The sequence below is a fragment of the Telopea speciosissima genome, chromosome 1, assembly GCF_018873765.1.
Source record: "Telopea speciosissima isolate NSW1024214 ecotype Mountain lineage chromosome 1, Tspe_v1, whole genome shotgun sequence".
Classification (NCBI taxonomy): domain Eukaryota; kingdom Viridiplantae; phylum Streptophyta; class Magnoliopsida; order Proteales; family Proteaceae; genus Telopea; species Telopea speciosissima.
This window is the reverse complement of record NC_057916.1, coordinates 79,799,167-79,816,581: the sequence shown is the minus strand read 5'-3', so window position 1 is coordinate 79,816,581 and position 17,415 is coordinate 79,799,167. Positions and strand designations below refer to the sequence as shown.

Genomic DNA, 17,415 nt, shown 5'->3' with positions numbered 1-17,415 from the left:
CAAACTTCGAAGAACACAACCTCACAAACCGGCTTGTACCAAGTGAGGGAACCCAAAGACCATATCAATCCACACCAAATCACTTTCGTAAAAGATGTGGGATCAGCCCCTTATATACTGATATGGGATCGTAACATGTGCTTACGTATTGGTGCAAATTTGTGTCTTTAGTTTCAATGTTGAGCAAAGTTATTTAGGCTAAATGAAGGTAGTAAGAATGTTCACATTGAACTAATTACAAGAAACAAAACCAATAATTCTAGTATAACAATAGTAATAGTAGTAGTAGTTATAAGAAGTTCCTGATCACTTCTGCTCCTATTCTTTCATCTCCTTATCCTTCAATTAGCACCTAAATCTTTCGCAGGATGCCTGCTGTTCTTGTTAGGGACCTTACTGCTCTTGCATCTGAGATTGGAAACCACTGTTCACGGTTATAGTGAGGCATTGGTCCACCATTGCCACTTTGTTTAAAATGAGCTCCATTCTCAAAGATATCATTCACAGACTGCCAATTCCATGACCCGGTGTCACCTTGACCTTCTCTCCATGTCACCTGTGTTTTTTTTTTATTTCTTTCACTGGTGAGATCTTGTGAATGTAGTAAATTGTGTTTTTCATTCAAGAACAGTAGAGATATCAAATCAAACAAGATTAAAAGCAATGTATGTATATGTTCTACCTTTTTGTTCCCAAATTTTGGTGCTATGAAGAGATTGGATTCGCTTCTAATGCTGGGGTTCATGCTTCCTCCGATGGCATATTGTGCCCAACCTTGGTAAAGATTGTTCACCACATGTGCATACCCATGGCGGATCCTGCATGTTTTGATTGTATATGTAATTGCAAAACTAGCTAGCTAGAGATATTATATGATATGGAATAAGAAAGAGATTAGAGTGTGAGTGAGGAATTTGATCGATCACCTTGGCATGCGTTGATTGCAATTGGGACCAAAATAGTTGAAGACTACAGTTACCCTCATGTTCTTATCCTGAACAAAACTATCATGGTGACCCAGAAGCATCACCTTGTCATGGTTCCGAAACCAGTTGTTTGAGACAGTTACATCAGTAGAGCCTCTTGTAATGTCAATGAGACCATCTTGACACTCATAAAAGGTGTTGTGATCAATCCATATTTTCGAAGATCCAACAAGACGAATTGCATCGCCATCAAGCTGTTGTAGTTGCAAAATTTTACCTCCAGGACCCATCACTGCACCAGGAGCTTGGGAATGACAATGGTGAAACCTCAGGTTGTGGATGATCACATTGCTTACTCCATTGAGCAAGAAGCAAGCTCCATGAGCTATTTGAACATTGACACCACGGCCATCGATGGTTGTATAACTACCAACAATAAGTGGCTTTTGGAATTTGATTAACATATCCCTTTGGAAGGTAATCCAAACCTTACCTCCTCCTCCTCCTCCTGATCTAATTTTTGTCACTCCATACCTCAATGTCCCAACCCTTGGATTTAAGGGATCATCAGTTGGGTCTGTCACTTTGTAATGTGTTACCCCTACACCAATGTTATTACTCATCTTCCCTGCAAATCCTACTGAGCATTTAGCAAGTTTTTCCCTGTTATTTCCCCAATTAGGGTCCCTACGCCAGCAGCGATCAATCACATTCAGGGCAAAACTGAATCTGAAGTTTGCTAGAAAGATTAGTAGGAGAATGGCAGTTGCGAAAAGTCGCGAAATTTGGGTGGGCCTCATGGTTTTTAATTAATTTCAGAGATATTGAGAGGAAGCTAATTAAGCTATCAAAGAAAGCAGTAAAACCAGACAATATATGATTCTGATGATATTTTGAATGCGAATTTGCAAATTTGAACTCTGGGTTAGATGGTTTTGAGCTCTGAGGGAGATATTTATATATACATAGTATCGGTTTCCAGTCTTTATTACAAAAAAACGGCACTAAGTTTCTTAATGTGTTCATTAAAAACAGTATTAATTTCTTCCTTTGTGCTTAAGTAAGTTATTTCATTAATTGGTAATTGTTATAGCTGTTATTACTGTGGATGAAGGTCACTGTTTCCTAACCTACCTTCGCTATCAGCTGCAGTTATAATCATTCAGTGAATGCACTCTCCTATTACTTATTTTCTTGTGAGAGAAGGGAAACAAAATGGGAAATAATCAAATATGGTCACTGTTTGGAATTTTCCTCTTTTCCATTCAAGTTTAAGTTACTTTTGATCCCCCATAGACTGTGACCCTTAAAACATATACAAATATATAATAATTGTTGTGTCCCTCTTTGGTAGGTTTGATAGTTGTAGCAGTTGTTCATCACTGCATCATGAGGTGTTGTTTGGAATGTGTTGCGTCAAGAAATCACCAAGGGTTAACTCTTAGCATTGTAACCTGCACAGAAGAACAGAATGAGCATGAGAGGACCGGTTTGCACCAGCAGGGGGCTCTCCGATGCCTAAGTCAGATATCTCTTAGCAATAGTCAAGAATAGTCAAGGTGCTCTGTGAGGAGGTATACCTGGGTGGGTATATATAGTGCAAGCTGTAGACAGAGATTGTTACGGAGAGTCCCGGTATGCCAGTCTTCTATTCGTGGTAAGGGGATCTTCGGTTGAATCCCTTTAGGAGAGTGATCCCGAATTGATAGGAATTGAGGGCGTTACTCCTATTGCTTCCTTATAGGAGTGAACTAGGGCGAAGATGGTCTGGTCTGGCCCATCCTACGTGGCCTATGATGCCATCTCATGGATAGCCTCCTTACTGGAGCAGATATGGGTATAACCCGACGGGCTTTTAGTCCCTAATAACCTATAACGACCCAGTGACATGGCACGACACCATTGGGCGGTTAGATTTAGGTATATCAGAATGCTTGTTCTATTCTTAGTACAAAGTTGAAAAACAAAAACAGAGAAAGACAATATATTTTAAGATATGAAATGGTAGAACACAGTCAAAGAATCAGTTAAAGAAGAAGTAGAGTCTTAGAACATGGAAAGGATTAAATTTGTAAAAGAGTGTCTGACCCATTTATTAAGTTATTGGTCTGATTTTGGATCTAAATTTCGGAATCGATTAGTAAACAGGACAGGTCTTTCAACGGTTTCAGAACCGAAAAATCAATGTTGAACCGGCTAGAACCGGAACCACTAGCCGGGAGATTTTGATTTTAATATTTTAATTTGTAATTTTATTTGTATACTTATGAATGGATATTTGGTTATTTTTATGCTTACATAAAATTTTGAAATTATGGACATTGTAATAGTGCCTGAACTAGAACCTTTCTACATTAATAATGGGAATGGGTAGAAACCGATTAGATTAACCGGCAGGTTCTGGTTCTGACCCTTTTAAGCCTGAACCGATTAGGAACCAGATCGATTTACACCCTTAGTTTTAACTACTTATTTTTTCATCCCCTATTTTATGAAATTTTACATGTCAAGAATCCCAAGTGGCATGTTCTTGTAGGGGTGGCAATGGGTGGATTGGATGACTTTACTGATCTGTCCATGCCACTGAATTGGTTTTCTGAAACAATGAATTAAGGGCTCAACTGTAGGCATAGAACCCATAAGAAAACATATTGGGCTCCCAAGAAGGATCCATTTGAAAGCTAGTGCAGTAGGTGGTAGGTTGCAGGAATCCCCGGAGTTCATGGGATTGATTCTTTTGTTTCACTGTGCACACTAAAGTGACTCCCTTATTACTGTTCTTCCTGTGATGATAGGAAGTGCAAGACCATTTTTGAATTCCAAGAAAAAAACAACAGTACTTGACAAACAACTACCAAGGCAGAGGTTTTCTGTCTGGGAGTGTGGCCCTTGTGCCAGAACACGGGGGCTGCATGTATAGAAGTATTAACATGGGTGAGATTTCAGTCTTTCATGGGGATGGGACGGTCATTTCACCCCATCCTATATATGTCTTGACGCAAGAACCACCACTCTAGAACAGAGTCCTTTTTCCATTTTGCTTTGCCGGATCCTGATTCGAGGAATATATTAATTGGGAAAAAATTTATTTGAGCCATCAAAGCAAGGTCTGCTAGCACCTCTTTGTCAATCTCTCACCTTCACACATGACATGACTTGTTGTTTTCCTATGTACAATATCATTTAGGAAAAAGGACTCGGAGTGTAGCTCATGCATCCAAGACACATGATCTTGTGAAATGACCACCTCGCCTCCATGAAAGGCAAAAATCCTGTCTCTATTGATGCTTAAATCCTTGCACGCTTCTATTGACCCTCGTGTTGGCATAAGGTCCATGCTCTCAGATAAAAAACTCTTACTCATATCGTTGTATCATCTCATTGGTGCACGTACTCTCCCTATGCCACATCATGAAAGAACTCTCTCCCACATCAATTTTGGACCTCATAGAGCCTGAGCTTATCCTTGTCTGACTCAATTTGGTTAACTTCACAACCCCTAAATTAGGTCATGACACTGGGCCCTAATTCTCCTCCATTTTCAAGAGATCTATCATGAATTCTTGATGTGTATCTCTTGCACTTGCAGGTGGGTCTGGTCTTCCCGCGATGTGGATGGGCTACAAAAAAGATAAGAAGATCCCACTGGGCACCATGTAATTTTATGGCCTTTTTCTGCTGGGGAAAATGACAGAAAGCTATCAAAGATAATTGCTCTTTTTAAGTACGAAAGCTGATCTCATCAACTTCTCCCACCGGGCACCGATCCCCTCCCCCAGAGTCCCGGGGTGAGTTCCAGAGTTGCATAGAATGAGACATCCACTCTAGTCTACTTTCAGAAAAGATCTCCTTGTCTTCTTGTGTCCAGTCCTGTGATTGATTGATAGATATTGCTATCTTATTGAAAGCTGGCGGCATACCCAATCCTCTCCCTTAGGGTTTATCACTCATTATTCACTTTTTTAGGTCAAAACTTCTTGTGTCCTAATGGGCAATTTAAATTTATAGGCTTCAAATTTCATTCATTCTTAGTCTAAATGACGCAGTAGGATGTATGGGGGTTAGATATCATTCTAGCGCTCATGACCCTCTAATTTTTAAAAGGTCACAGAAACCCTTAATTCCAATGAGAAAGAATAGCAAACAATGCAATTAAGTTATAATCTTCAAGATGATTTTATTTCGATCAAACTATTATATAAGAATGTTGGATTACAAAGGAAAAGAAAATCTAAATAAAACAAGAAACGAAATAATATAGAAAAGCAAAATAGGAAACTACAATCCTGAAGTCATGCACAATACTTTGGAGACTACATACATCCCTTTAACGTGTGAATTTGGCCCTAAAACGTCAGTCCAATGAATGAATTGACTAGATATCCTCTAGATATGGCCTATACTACCACACAACCATCTCTTGCCCTAAAACAAAAAATACATGAGTGGGGCCCTCATTAATTTTATGTTTTGAGAACTCTATACAAATGATTTGTATTTGTATTCAGTATTTTTTTTTTTTTTTCTTTCTAATATACTTTTTGCTTATCTAACTTAATTTACTATTTAAGATGAAACAGTGGCCCCCAACGAGTATAGACACGCCATGTGATGGATTGTCTCATTTGATTTGATGAAATGGTCATTTCCATGGTTCGGTGGTACTCTTTGTGAGTAACTCAACAGCACAAAGATGGTTGAACAGACAAAAATGATGGTGATTTTTCTCAACTAAGATTTCTTTTTTCTTTTTTTTCTTTTTTTTCTTTTTTTTTTTTTTTTTTGTGTGTGTTAAGATTGGGGAATTTTCTCAACCAATGTATCATGCGCAGCCAGACATAAAATCTTTATGTCATTCTAATTCTTATCAGGTGGAAGATATTTATGTCATTCAAATTCTTATGAAAACTCTGTTTCTCTCCCTGTGATTCAAAATTAGGGGTCTCTCTAATCCATTTCCCCCTTTCCTTCCTTACAAACTAACCACAAAAAGATCCTAATCTTTTCCCTTAAAAGAAAACTTCCAGGAAGTCTACTTAGGTGGCTTGCTGCCTTTCTGACTTTGCATCCTTTGTATGGGTAAGGTAGGTCCACTGATCCCCTGAGCAGCATAATTCTATTTGCGGTAAACAGGTCATTCCCAATTTATTATTAGAGACGCTGTTCTCTGTGCCGCAGCGCAGGCTGTGCCCAAGCACATGGGGTGGGTGCAATGACCACCTTGCCCTTCTGAGTGGCAGGCCCATATGCCTGGGCGCAGCCTGCGCTGCGGCACAAAGAACATTCTCCTTTATTATTATGAGGAGAAATCCTAAAATGGCTATAGTTGGTTTAACATGATGTGTCTCCATTGTGAAAAGGATTCCCACCAATGAAGCCATGAGGCTACAAAACCAAATTTTTTTCCAATTTTCACTAGACAAAGTAAATTGAGACTTTGTTCTTGTTCATCTTTCTTGAGCTGCAAATCTGCAATACTAGCAGTAGGGGTTTCGATTCGGCTCAGATTGGTTTTGGGTTTACATCGGTTTCTTGTATCGATTTGTTATCGGTTCGGTTTCGGTTTCACTCCAGTTTGGATTCAATTTACCATACAAATTTATATAAAATTATAGAAAAAAAAATATTAATATATATATATATATATAGGGAAGTAGTTTTCTGCACGGGAGTGTGGTCTATGCCAGCACTTCCTTGTGTCTATCTCTCTCCTCCTTAAAACAAGGGGATAGAGGTGTCTTTTCACATGGGAAGGAGAGAGATAGACTCATGGGAGTGCCGGCGTAGGCCACACTCCTGGACAGAGAACTTTTTCCCATATATATATAATTTTTAATAGATTTCAGGTTGTTATCGTTTTATTATTGAGATAAATCGATTTGGTTTTGGGTTCTTTAGGTTTTTGATTTGGTATTGGGATCGTAATCCCCCAAACCAAAACCAACCCAATAAGACTTTCGGTTTAAAGCTGCAAGGCCCAATATTAACAAGAGCATAACTTCATTCCATTATTTTACAGACAATGAGTGGTACTGACCCAATGGGCTTGTTGGCCTGCCTCAAGTTTAAATTTGGAGTGGGCTTGGACTTCTTTACCTCAATGGGTGAGGTAAGCCTACCCCTTTAAAAGGGTTGTGGGGGTAGGGGGTTGTTTGCTTTAATAATTACAAGTGGCAATTTATTTAAGTTGACTCTGCCTTTCTTCCAACTCCAACAAACCAGAACGAAATAATAACTGCATGAGCAATCCACTGTTTGGGAGGTGGGGAGAGGGGACCCTTTTTTATTTTTTTCTAAATCCTATCTAACTGCATTTGAAGAGGATTTCTAACCTTTTTTTTTTTTTATAGAAAGAGAATTTCTAACCATAGCAAAAAAGGGGTTGGGATCAGCTACCCATATGGATCTGTCCTCACCATCCCCAAGTGGGGAGCAGATTCGGATTCCAACTAAAAGAGGTGCCTTATGGCACAAATGTGAAACAGAAGAGTCGATCCTATGACATAGTTAGAACATGCACTCTACTAGCAAACACCGATCAACTAAGTTGTTCATCCTTTTCTATGAAGTTGATGTGTAAGAATTTCCCTTTTGTCCTCCCAATGAATAATCTTAACCCACTTTGGTAATTTTGGTTGAAATCAATTTCAAAATTCTAGGCATTTTTTCCTTTAAAAAAAAAAATGAAAAGACATTTTGGCCCAAAATGGACTGAAACATTTCAGATCTGATCTTTTAAATTGAAAAATGAACAAAATCCAGATTTTCCGAAGTTCCAACTGAGATCACTGTTTTAGGGATTGGTATCGGATATGGGATCGATCTTGCTATGTATTAGACAAAAGATTTCAACAAAAATCATTTTTTACCTTTTTAGTCTTGTCCTATACCAGTCCATCAATACCGGTTCACCTCATAATCAATATCGCCGATCGATACCATACGAACAATTCCAGCAATCCAATACCAATCCCTAAAACCGCGGCTGAGATGAAATAGTATATACAACTTTAGGATCTTTGCATGGCCCCGATCAATCGTATGGGGATCTAGAGCAGGTTGAATAAAAAGTGTTTTTTTTTTTTTTTTTTTTTACACTGGAAAGAAAAGAAGGAGACCTTTTTGAATGGTAAAGTTTCGTCATGAAGATATTCATACAAGAAAAGAAAAAATTTAAAAAAAAATTTATATTAGATTAGAGAACTACACACATAAATCAATCATTGCATCATCATGATTTTTGTCTCATTATATTTTTTTTGAGAGAATGTTCTCTGTGCTTGGGGCGCAGGCTACGCCCAAACACATGGGGATGGGCACAATGACCACTCTACCCCCTAAGTGGCAGGCCCATGTGTCTGGGTGCAGCCTGCGCTACGGCACAGAGAACATGAGCCCTTAATTTTTTCCCGATACCCAAACAAGAAACTTTCCAATTTAAAGCATTTGTATTATTTAGAAATTATCATATAGAGAACATGATTCCTACATGCCCATGGTAGGAACCCTTTACCACACACCCACAATTCTTTAGCTCTTTTGGTTCCCAACATAATTTACTGTTGTTTTGTGGAATACTAACTAAGCATTCAGGAGTCTCCCATCAGGCTCAACATTGGTTCTCTCTGATTGTTCTCTCGTTATTTCATTGTGTTTTTCCCTTGTATTAGAGCATCCAAAGGTCTCTGTTGAACATGGCAATGCCACCTCAACTAGTTTTCGATTAGCTTATCATGTATTAGAGCTACTCTCAAATTAGTTCTAATATGATCATTTCTTACTTTATCCTTCCTAAGGGTGTCAATTGGAACGGTTCCAGTATTCGGGATGGGTCCACACCGGTATCAGTACCAAAGGTGCCAATCCCAAAACCGTCCCATTTAGTAAACAGGATCAAACCTAAGTCCCAGTCTTGATTATTAATGGGACGGTACAGTACCTGTTCCTAAACGGTTCTAAACCCGACAAAAAAGGGAGAAGAACTTTAATGGTTCGGAGATGGTTCCATTTTTAGAAAACAACTTAGAGTATAAATCCAAGATGAATTTCATGGTTTTACTTCTTCAAACTCCCTAAGATCACATGTAAGTTTCTCAAAACGAAGTCTAAGAATTAGTGAGGACAAACTACTACCGTATACCTTCAATACAATAACATGAAATAGACCCTTTGAAAGAGTACAAATGGTTTCAGTACCTAATTGGTATTTTGGTACTGGTACCATTAGGAATCCCATCCCATTTATTATTCGGTACCAAAATTAGATCCCAATATTGTCTCGTTTATTAATGGGACGGTCCGGTACCGGGTTTTAGTGAGACGGTTCTGAGATGGTTCTCAATTCTAATCTCAAATTGACACCCTTAATCCTTCCTAGTTTTATCACTCATCTATTTCAATATTCTCATTTCACTACACTGGGTTTATCTATATGATGTTTTTAATGTACAACATTCCACACCATACATCATAGTCATTTGACACCATATATCTATCTCGTATTCTTTAAAATTTAAGAGAATATGTCAATCATACAATACTTTAGATGCACCTCTCCATTACCAAGAGACTTGAACCCAAAACCTCTCCACACACAACCAATTCAATTGGACTGTGTAGTTGTCCTCTGCTTTCTTTGTTGTGTTTGGATCCATGTAATCGATCCCATTAGACTGAGTTTATTATTGTTGTTGTTGTTGCACTTGTCCGGGCTTAGACTACCTACTTGGTGTTTAATTGCACATAGTAATTGATCCATTATAATGAAGACACGTGTACAAACAATATAGAGAGATTAGTGTTACACTTTTGCAAATTCCAAAAGGAAGGAAGGAAGGAAGGAACGAAGGAAGGGAGTGAGGGAGGGGGCAATAGATTTGATAAGACAGATATATAGAGACAGGATAAGCGGACATTGTAAGATGACGGAAAGGGTCTTATCGGCGTGAAAAGGGTGTGGGGATGGGGATACAAGGGTCAATATATCAATAAGTAATGGGTGGTGTGGGTCATTATTGACTCTGTCACTCTTTGCCTCTTTGGAGTTTGGAACTGGAGAGGCCGTGGCCGACACCGACAGTAAGTATATGCTGTCTCCTACGGTACCCAGATTACGTCACCTGACGGCGTTAACGTTTCGGGCCCAGGCGTAAGTCACAACTCACAAGTCGCAACCCAGATGCACAGATGTGTATAAAAGCTTTTCGTCTGGTTAGAGAACTCGACACGTAGCCTGACACTTTTTTAAGATTTTATTTTTTGGTTAAACCGACTGAGACTGAGACTGAGACTTAGCAGTTACCACAGCACATTTAATTAGTTCCGAATCTGGATCCTCTTAACGTACGTCCATCATAACTAGCGTGGACGTACATCCCCAGGTAGCCACCTATAACCGATAACTGCATGTTATCGGATTAATTTTTAGGGAAAAAAAAGCGCCAATTAGTAGCGTGGATCCTACGAGACATAGGATCATGTGAAATTATTGTTCAACCCCAATGAATTTAAAAATTCAATTCACACTAGTGCATGTGCTACACGATCAGATACTGATATTCTTGAATTTTTTGTTTTAATAATCTGTTGCAATCCACCACTCGACCTACATTATTCCAAGTTCGATTTCTTTGCATGTATGTGCAAGTGCACGTTCATGTGAGAGGCAACCACCTATCTTATTTTTGCTATTTACAAGGGGAGGAGGAGTATTTATAGAAACAAAATAAACATGTGATTGACTCTAAGATGTAAGTTTCTCCACTCTTCCTCGTGTGATCACCCATCTTTCTCTTATCCTCCTCCCCTCCCCCCCCCCCCCCTTCACACACACACACCCTACCCCACAATTCCACCCCACCCCCTTCATAAGAAGAAGAAGAAAGAAGTGATCAAGTGCCTAGCACACTTGGTAGCTTGTGGTGCGTAAAGACCCATTGCTACTAGGAGATCTTGAATTCAAGCCTCCTAGTTCACATCCTACATCCCCTACCTAAAAAAAAGAAGAAAGAAGGGTGGGAAACGTAAGAAAAGATTATTGGTTTTTAGGTTACTGGGTGATTGTCGATGGAGAGAATGAATCATTTGCACGTACTTGTACTGTTAGAATTTTAGTTCTAATAAAATTCCATATAGACATAATTAAATCTCTAAACCAGGCTAATTAGGGTTTTGGTCTAATAAAGTGGGGTCATTAAGTTATATTAGAAGTCTAATGTGGATTGACTTAGTGTGGGCCAGATAGATTTCTATTGGGACTGTGATGAGTCAGACCCTATAGGGATTACTATACAAGGAGAGCTAGGTCCCCCCCTCTACCCATCACAACTTATTATTCTCAATTGCTATTGAGGAGTGCATTCTTGAAAGAGAGGGAGATATTCAGTGTTCGTCGTCCCTGCGCATTCGGTCATCAGGCCAGTTACTTTGGGAATAGAGGGGAAGCACCTAGATCTTTGTTCTTAATTTTTTTATTATTTTTGATTGTGTTCTTGACAAGTCTTGGCTTTTGGGATTTGTCCCTGGACGATTTTAATGTGGTATCGAGCCTATCGTGAACTTAATGGTTCAAAATAATGAAAATAGGATCAAATCCGATTCATCCCTATGAATCGAAGCTCATTTATCGGTTCGTTCTATTGGAAATCGAACCAATTTTTGACTTGCTGGAATACCTACCTTGATGAACAGAATCGTTGGATTTTGTGTTAGTTTTAAAACATTAAAAATAGATATTCATATTTTAAATATTCTTGGTATTCTTTTGATGCATGCCCTATTCTGAAATTTGTCGATTCGTTCCATTGGGAGCCAAACTAATTTTTTGACTTGCTGGACTACCTACTTTGATGAACAATACTATTGGCATATTTATGTTAATTTTGAGACAGTTAAGCCCCTTGTCATAAATTATAAAATAACACAATTTGTTTAAGGATGTAAGTAATTTTGGAATATCCCAAGAGAGGGTTCCATGGGTTCGACAGGATGTAGCCGCCAAAGCGACCTTCCTTGTTGGATTTGTGAAACACCGGTCTCATACAGTTGTTGGATGTCCTTCAACTCTGATGTGTGGTCATACACCCAAAGGTGGTGGTCATGTATTGGTACTTGAAGGGGTACATATACAGTATGCATATGAATAGGCTGACCCTAGAATTCTGCACACCCAAAGGTGGTGGATTTTGAAAGTTGAGTTGTATTCCCATGGCCACTGGTATGTAGGGTTTTTTTACAATTGCATGTTGGGAATTCAGTCCAAAGGTGTTTTCACAATGATGTATGTAAAATTCTCATAAGCTTATAAGGTTTCAAGCTGTACTTGCATCATGCTGATTATTGTACTGTTCATTGTTTAAATTTTCAGTCACATTTTCTGTCAATAATAACATGGTCACTATTGAGATTCTTACTGGGTCAAATTTTAAGAAGTGGAAAGAGGACATTATGTTTGCCATGGAGATGGCAAATGTCCATACGTCCCTTATTATAGATAAACCAATGGACCTAACAGCTGATAGTACTGAGGATGAAAATTTTGTGCATTCTGCATGGGAAAAGAGTAATCGCTTAGCTGTACTATCTATAAAAAGGTCGATACCGAAACACCTTAAGAGTGGTCTACCTGATAAATGTACTACCAGGGAATTGTTGGATGCAATTTCCAAGAGATACAAAGTTTCATCGAATGCTGAGATTGGGAGACTTCTGCGAGGGCTATTTAATATGGAATATCATGGTTCTGGGGGTGTTAGGGATTATATTGTTTGGAAGGTTGACTATCAAACCAAAATCAAAGCCTTGAATATTGCTCTTCCTGATGCCTTGATTGTTCATCAAGTTCTTAATACCCTACCTTCTGATTTTGACATCATCAAAACCAACTACCTTTCCCAGGATGGTGTCTGGAGTATCGATGACCTTATTTCTAGGGTTGTATCCGAGGAAGAGAAACTACTTGTTATTTTGAAATCCCATGAGAGTGAAAAGTCTAAAAATCATACCTAAGAAAGACTCTTTCAAGAAAGAAAGTGATCGCTGCTTCTTTTGCAAAAAGAAGGGTCACATAAAGAAGGACTGCAACAAATACAAGACTTGGTTATCAAAACCCAAGCCATCACGTAACGATTCTTTGACTTTTGTTTGTGAATCCAATCTATCATAAGCCTCATCCAGTTCTTGGAGGCTAGACGGCGGGGCAACTAACTAAGTTGCCTTTACCATACAGGGATTCATAAATCGGAAGAGGCCAAATCAGGATGAATCAAGGCTTGTCATAGGGAACGATGGATATGATTGACGTAAAGTTCGTGGGAGATATCATTTTCTTACTAGTTTCTAGTTTTAATTTGACTGTAAAGAATACTTTTTTTATGTACCATCCTTCAGGCGAAATTTAATTTTAATTTCAGTGTTGGACATTGGTAGTTACCATTTTGAAATAAAGAATAGTATGATAAATTTGTTTCAAATATAGTTGGTTCCTGCATTACGTCCAATGGATTGTACAGATTGTGTTTATCTCCCAATGATATGTACGCCTTCCATAATGTTGAAAACGTTGTTTTCAAAAGACCCTTACCTAAAGAACGGTCTTTCACATTGTGGCATAAGACGTTAGGTCATATTTCTAAGGCAAGAGTGGAAAGGCTGATAAAGTCTGACATCCTACCTATTCTCGAAAGTGATCTAGAAACTTATGTAGATTGATGTAAGGGAAAGATGGCCAAGATAAAGAAGAAAATTGTAGTCTATAGTTCTGACCTGTTGGAGGTCATTCACACTGACATCAGTGGTCCCTATTCAGCCACATAGTGTAGAAATTTTTTATTTCATCACTTTTAACAGACGACTACTCCCGATATGGCTATTTGTTCTTAATTAAAGAGAAGTCTGAACCTCTTGACAAGCTCAAGATTTTTGGGACTGAAGTTGACAAACAGTTGGGGAAAGTTATTAAAATTGTTAAATCCGATCGTGGGGGTGAGTATTATGGCAGACATGGCGATGCTGGATAGCTTAAGGGCCTATTTGCCAAATACTAAGAGGACTCTGGGATAGTTGGTCAGTTTACTATGCCAGGAAGTCCTGAGAAAAACGGTGTCGTCGAAAGGCATAACCGCATTGGTGAGGAGTATGATTAGTAAGACAAATTTTACCTAAGTTCTTATAAGAGAAGTTTTTGAAAACTACTCCTTGTATCCTTAACCATGTAGTTACTAAACCCAGAAACCATCTTAGAGTTTGGGGTGCCCTGCAGAAGTAAAATTATATTATCCGACTTTGAACAACTTGGATCCCAGGACTGCTCATTACTATTTTGTTAACTACCCCGATCATTCGAAGGGATATAAATTTTATAACCCCTACGGAGACACTAGAATTATGGACTTATAGGCAGTGAAGTTTCTGGAATTTGATGTGGCCAAAAGGAATGATTGTTCTCAGACTGTTCGAGATAGTGACATGGTTGGTACATCGGTACATGTTCTTCTACCTATTCAGACGGATGTGGGGCATACTACGCCATTAGTTACACCTGCTGGAGTTCAGGAGCCTGATATTGATAACGGTCCTTGACATTCATGTAACACCTGATGAGATTCCTCTCAATCAGGATGCGATTGAGGATCCTATCATTGATGCAGTTCCAGCTGAGATTTCTCAGATTCAGGGTGAGACAGTGGTAGCACCATCACGAAAATCCATTAAGGGGAGAAATTCAGAAATACCATCTATCTATGAGGTCTATCTAAGAGAACATGACTACGACATTGGTTGTGTGATTGATCCAGTTACTTATTCAGGCGTTGTTTCTAGTTCTCAGTTAGATTCGTGGTTAGATGTAATGAGAGATGAGGTGGAATCGATGAAACATAATGATGTTTGGGAGCTTATTGAATTAAACCTGAGGGTCTTGCGGTGGATGGTTCAGACCATCTTACGTGGACTCAAGAAGTCTATTTACGGTCTCAAACAAGCTTCCTAGCAGTGGTATTTGAAGTTTGATAGTGTCGTGACTTCATTCGATTTTGTGAAAAACAAAGCGGATCAGTGCATATATCACAGGGTCAGTGGGAGTAAATTTTGTTTTCTCATATTTTATATGGATGACATCCTGCTTGCTAGCAGTGACCTAGGGATGTTGCATAAATGAAAGTAACTATTATCTAGGGAATTTGACATTAAGGACCTTGGTGAGGTTTCTTTTGTCATTGGCATTGAGATCCATAGGGATCGTTCTCGTCGTTTACTAAGTTTTTCTCGGAGGGCTTATGCTGATCGTATTCGGAGAGGTTCGATATCTTTGGATTGCAAACACGGGAATGTTCCTGTTCTCAAACCGAGCTCGACACAGTGCCCAAAAATGAAGCCGAGAAGGATGACATAATGAGGTGCCTTATACTAGTGCATTAGGTAGTATCATGTATGCTCAGTGCACTGCAGCGGATATTACTTTTGTGATGGGTCTTCTTGGCGATATCGTCGAGATCCTGGTCTTAGCCACTGGGTTGCTACCAAGAAAGTATTATGGTACTTGTAGAGGACAAAAGATTATATGTAACATAAAGACACATTCCTGAACTCAAGCTAGTGGGTCATACAGATTCCGACCTTGCTAGCTGTGAGAATGATAGGAGATCCACATCTGGTTATGTTTTCCTAATGGCAGGAAGGATAGTATTATGGAACAGTACAAAACAGACATTGGTAACCACATTGACTATACAGGTAAAGTTTGTAGCATGCCATGGGGCTGCTACTCAGGTTATTTGACTCAGGAATCTCATAAAGTAGTTGACCATTTTAGATTTTGTGGATAGACCCATCTAGATATATAGTAATAACAGTTTTGTTGTGTTATTTATAAACAACAATAAAGAACTTAGAGGGTCTAAGGATATGAAGGTCAAGTGTTTGACCATAAAGGAGACAGTAAAGAAAGCTGACATTGCAGTAGAGCATATTGGTACAGATGATATGGTTATAGATCCCTTAACCTAAGGTCTTCGCCCTTGTGTTTTGAAAGATATGTCATAAGCATGGGTTTAGGTGCATCATGGGATGCGGTTGGTTAGTGGGAGTTGTTTTGCTCCATTGTAAAATGAAGTCTATTTTCATTTGTAATTTTTACCGTGTGGTAAATCTTGGCTTATATGTATCAGTTGTCATGCATGCAAAATTCTTTTGAACACTTGGGTGTTTCATTTATTGACATGATGCATATATATATATATCTAGTTTTAAAGATTTAAGGAATGTGTTAACCTTAAGCAAGGCTGGGGCATTAAGTTATTAGCCTAAAGGTATGTCTTGTAACACATAAAGTAAAACTCGAGTTATTCAAGATGAGACATACAGATTCGTTAGAATCATAAAGATTATTTCTCTAGTGAGCCTGTGCCACTTAAAGAAGAGAAATTTTGGACTGACAAATTAATAATACATAAGGAATCACTATGTGAGTATTGCCACACTACCACATTACATCCATGTTAGTAGAGTTGAGGGCTCTCGTGACCATGGAAGGCTCTGTGTCGCTTGATCATAGATGTAGTTACCGTCATGATTCGGTGTCTAAAACTTTATGGGATAGGATTGACTTTCTAATATGACCTCTAGATCAATTTATTTTAAAAATTGTGCACATAAAGTTTTCTTAAAGAGTTGTTAACCTGTGATTTGTTTTGGTCAAAACTGTTTTTAAATCCTTTTAAAAATAAAGAATTTAATGTAAGTCCAAGTGGGAGAATGTTAGAATTTTAGTTCTAATAAAATTCCATATGGACATAATTAAATCCCTAAACTAGGCTAATTAGGGTTTTGGTCTAATAAAGTTGGGTCATTAAGTTATATTAGAACTCTAATGTGGACTGGCTTCGTGTGGGCAAGATAGATTCCTATTGGGACTGTGATGAGTCAGACCCTATAGGAATTACTATATAAGGAGAGCTAGGTCCCCTTCCTCTACCCATCACAACTTATTATTCTCAATTTCTATTGAGGAGTACATTCTTGAAAGAGAGGGAGATATTCAGTGTTCGCCGTCCCTGCGCATTCGGTATTCTCATCAGGCCAGTTACTTTGGAAATAGAGGGGAAGCACCTAGATCTTTGTTCTTAATTTTTTGCTGCAATCATCATCACTATGGATGCAAAACAAGGTCAGTGGTTCTATCCCTATTTTCTATTATTTATTTGATTGTATTCTTGAACGTCTTATGGAGATCCTGACTTTTGAGATTTTGTCCCTATTCAGATCGATTTATTCTAACATGTAAATTTAAGAGGCAGCTACATATTCGTTTTGTATCAATAAATACCCTTCTTCGGGCTCTTCCCCTCCAAATAAATGATAAAAATGATACACGTAGTTGCCTCTCTACTTGTACGTGGACCTGCACGTACATGCAGAGGAAGTGAACTCGCCTGTAGATCCAATTATGGTGCATGTCCTCGCTAATTATGGTGACCGTACGTCCAGGATCCTG

General features: G+C 38.6%; 1 protein-coding gene across 1 annotated transcript; it reads right to left on the bottom strand.

Moving 5' to 3' along the window:
- Positions 1 to 330: 330 nt before the first annotated feature.
- LOC122649178 (putative pectate lyase 2) lies at positions 331 to 1,564 on the bottom strand. Its single transcript, XM_043842588.1, has 3 exons — positions 927 to 1,564; positions 683 to 818; positions 331 to 556 (listed from the first exon to the last, which is right to left on the bottom strand). Exons 1-3 carry the CDS (start codon positions 1,547 to 1,549, stop codon positions 353 to 355), a joined length of 963 nt encoding a protein of 320 aa, XP_043698523.1. The 5' UTR covers positions 1,550 to 1,564; the 3' UTR covers positions 331 to 352.
- Positions 1,565 to 17,415: the final 15,851 nt, after the last annotated feature.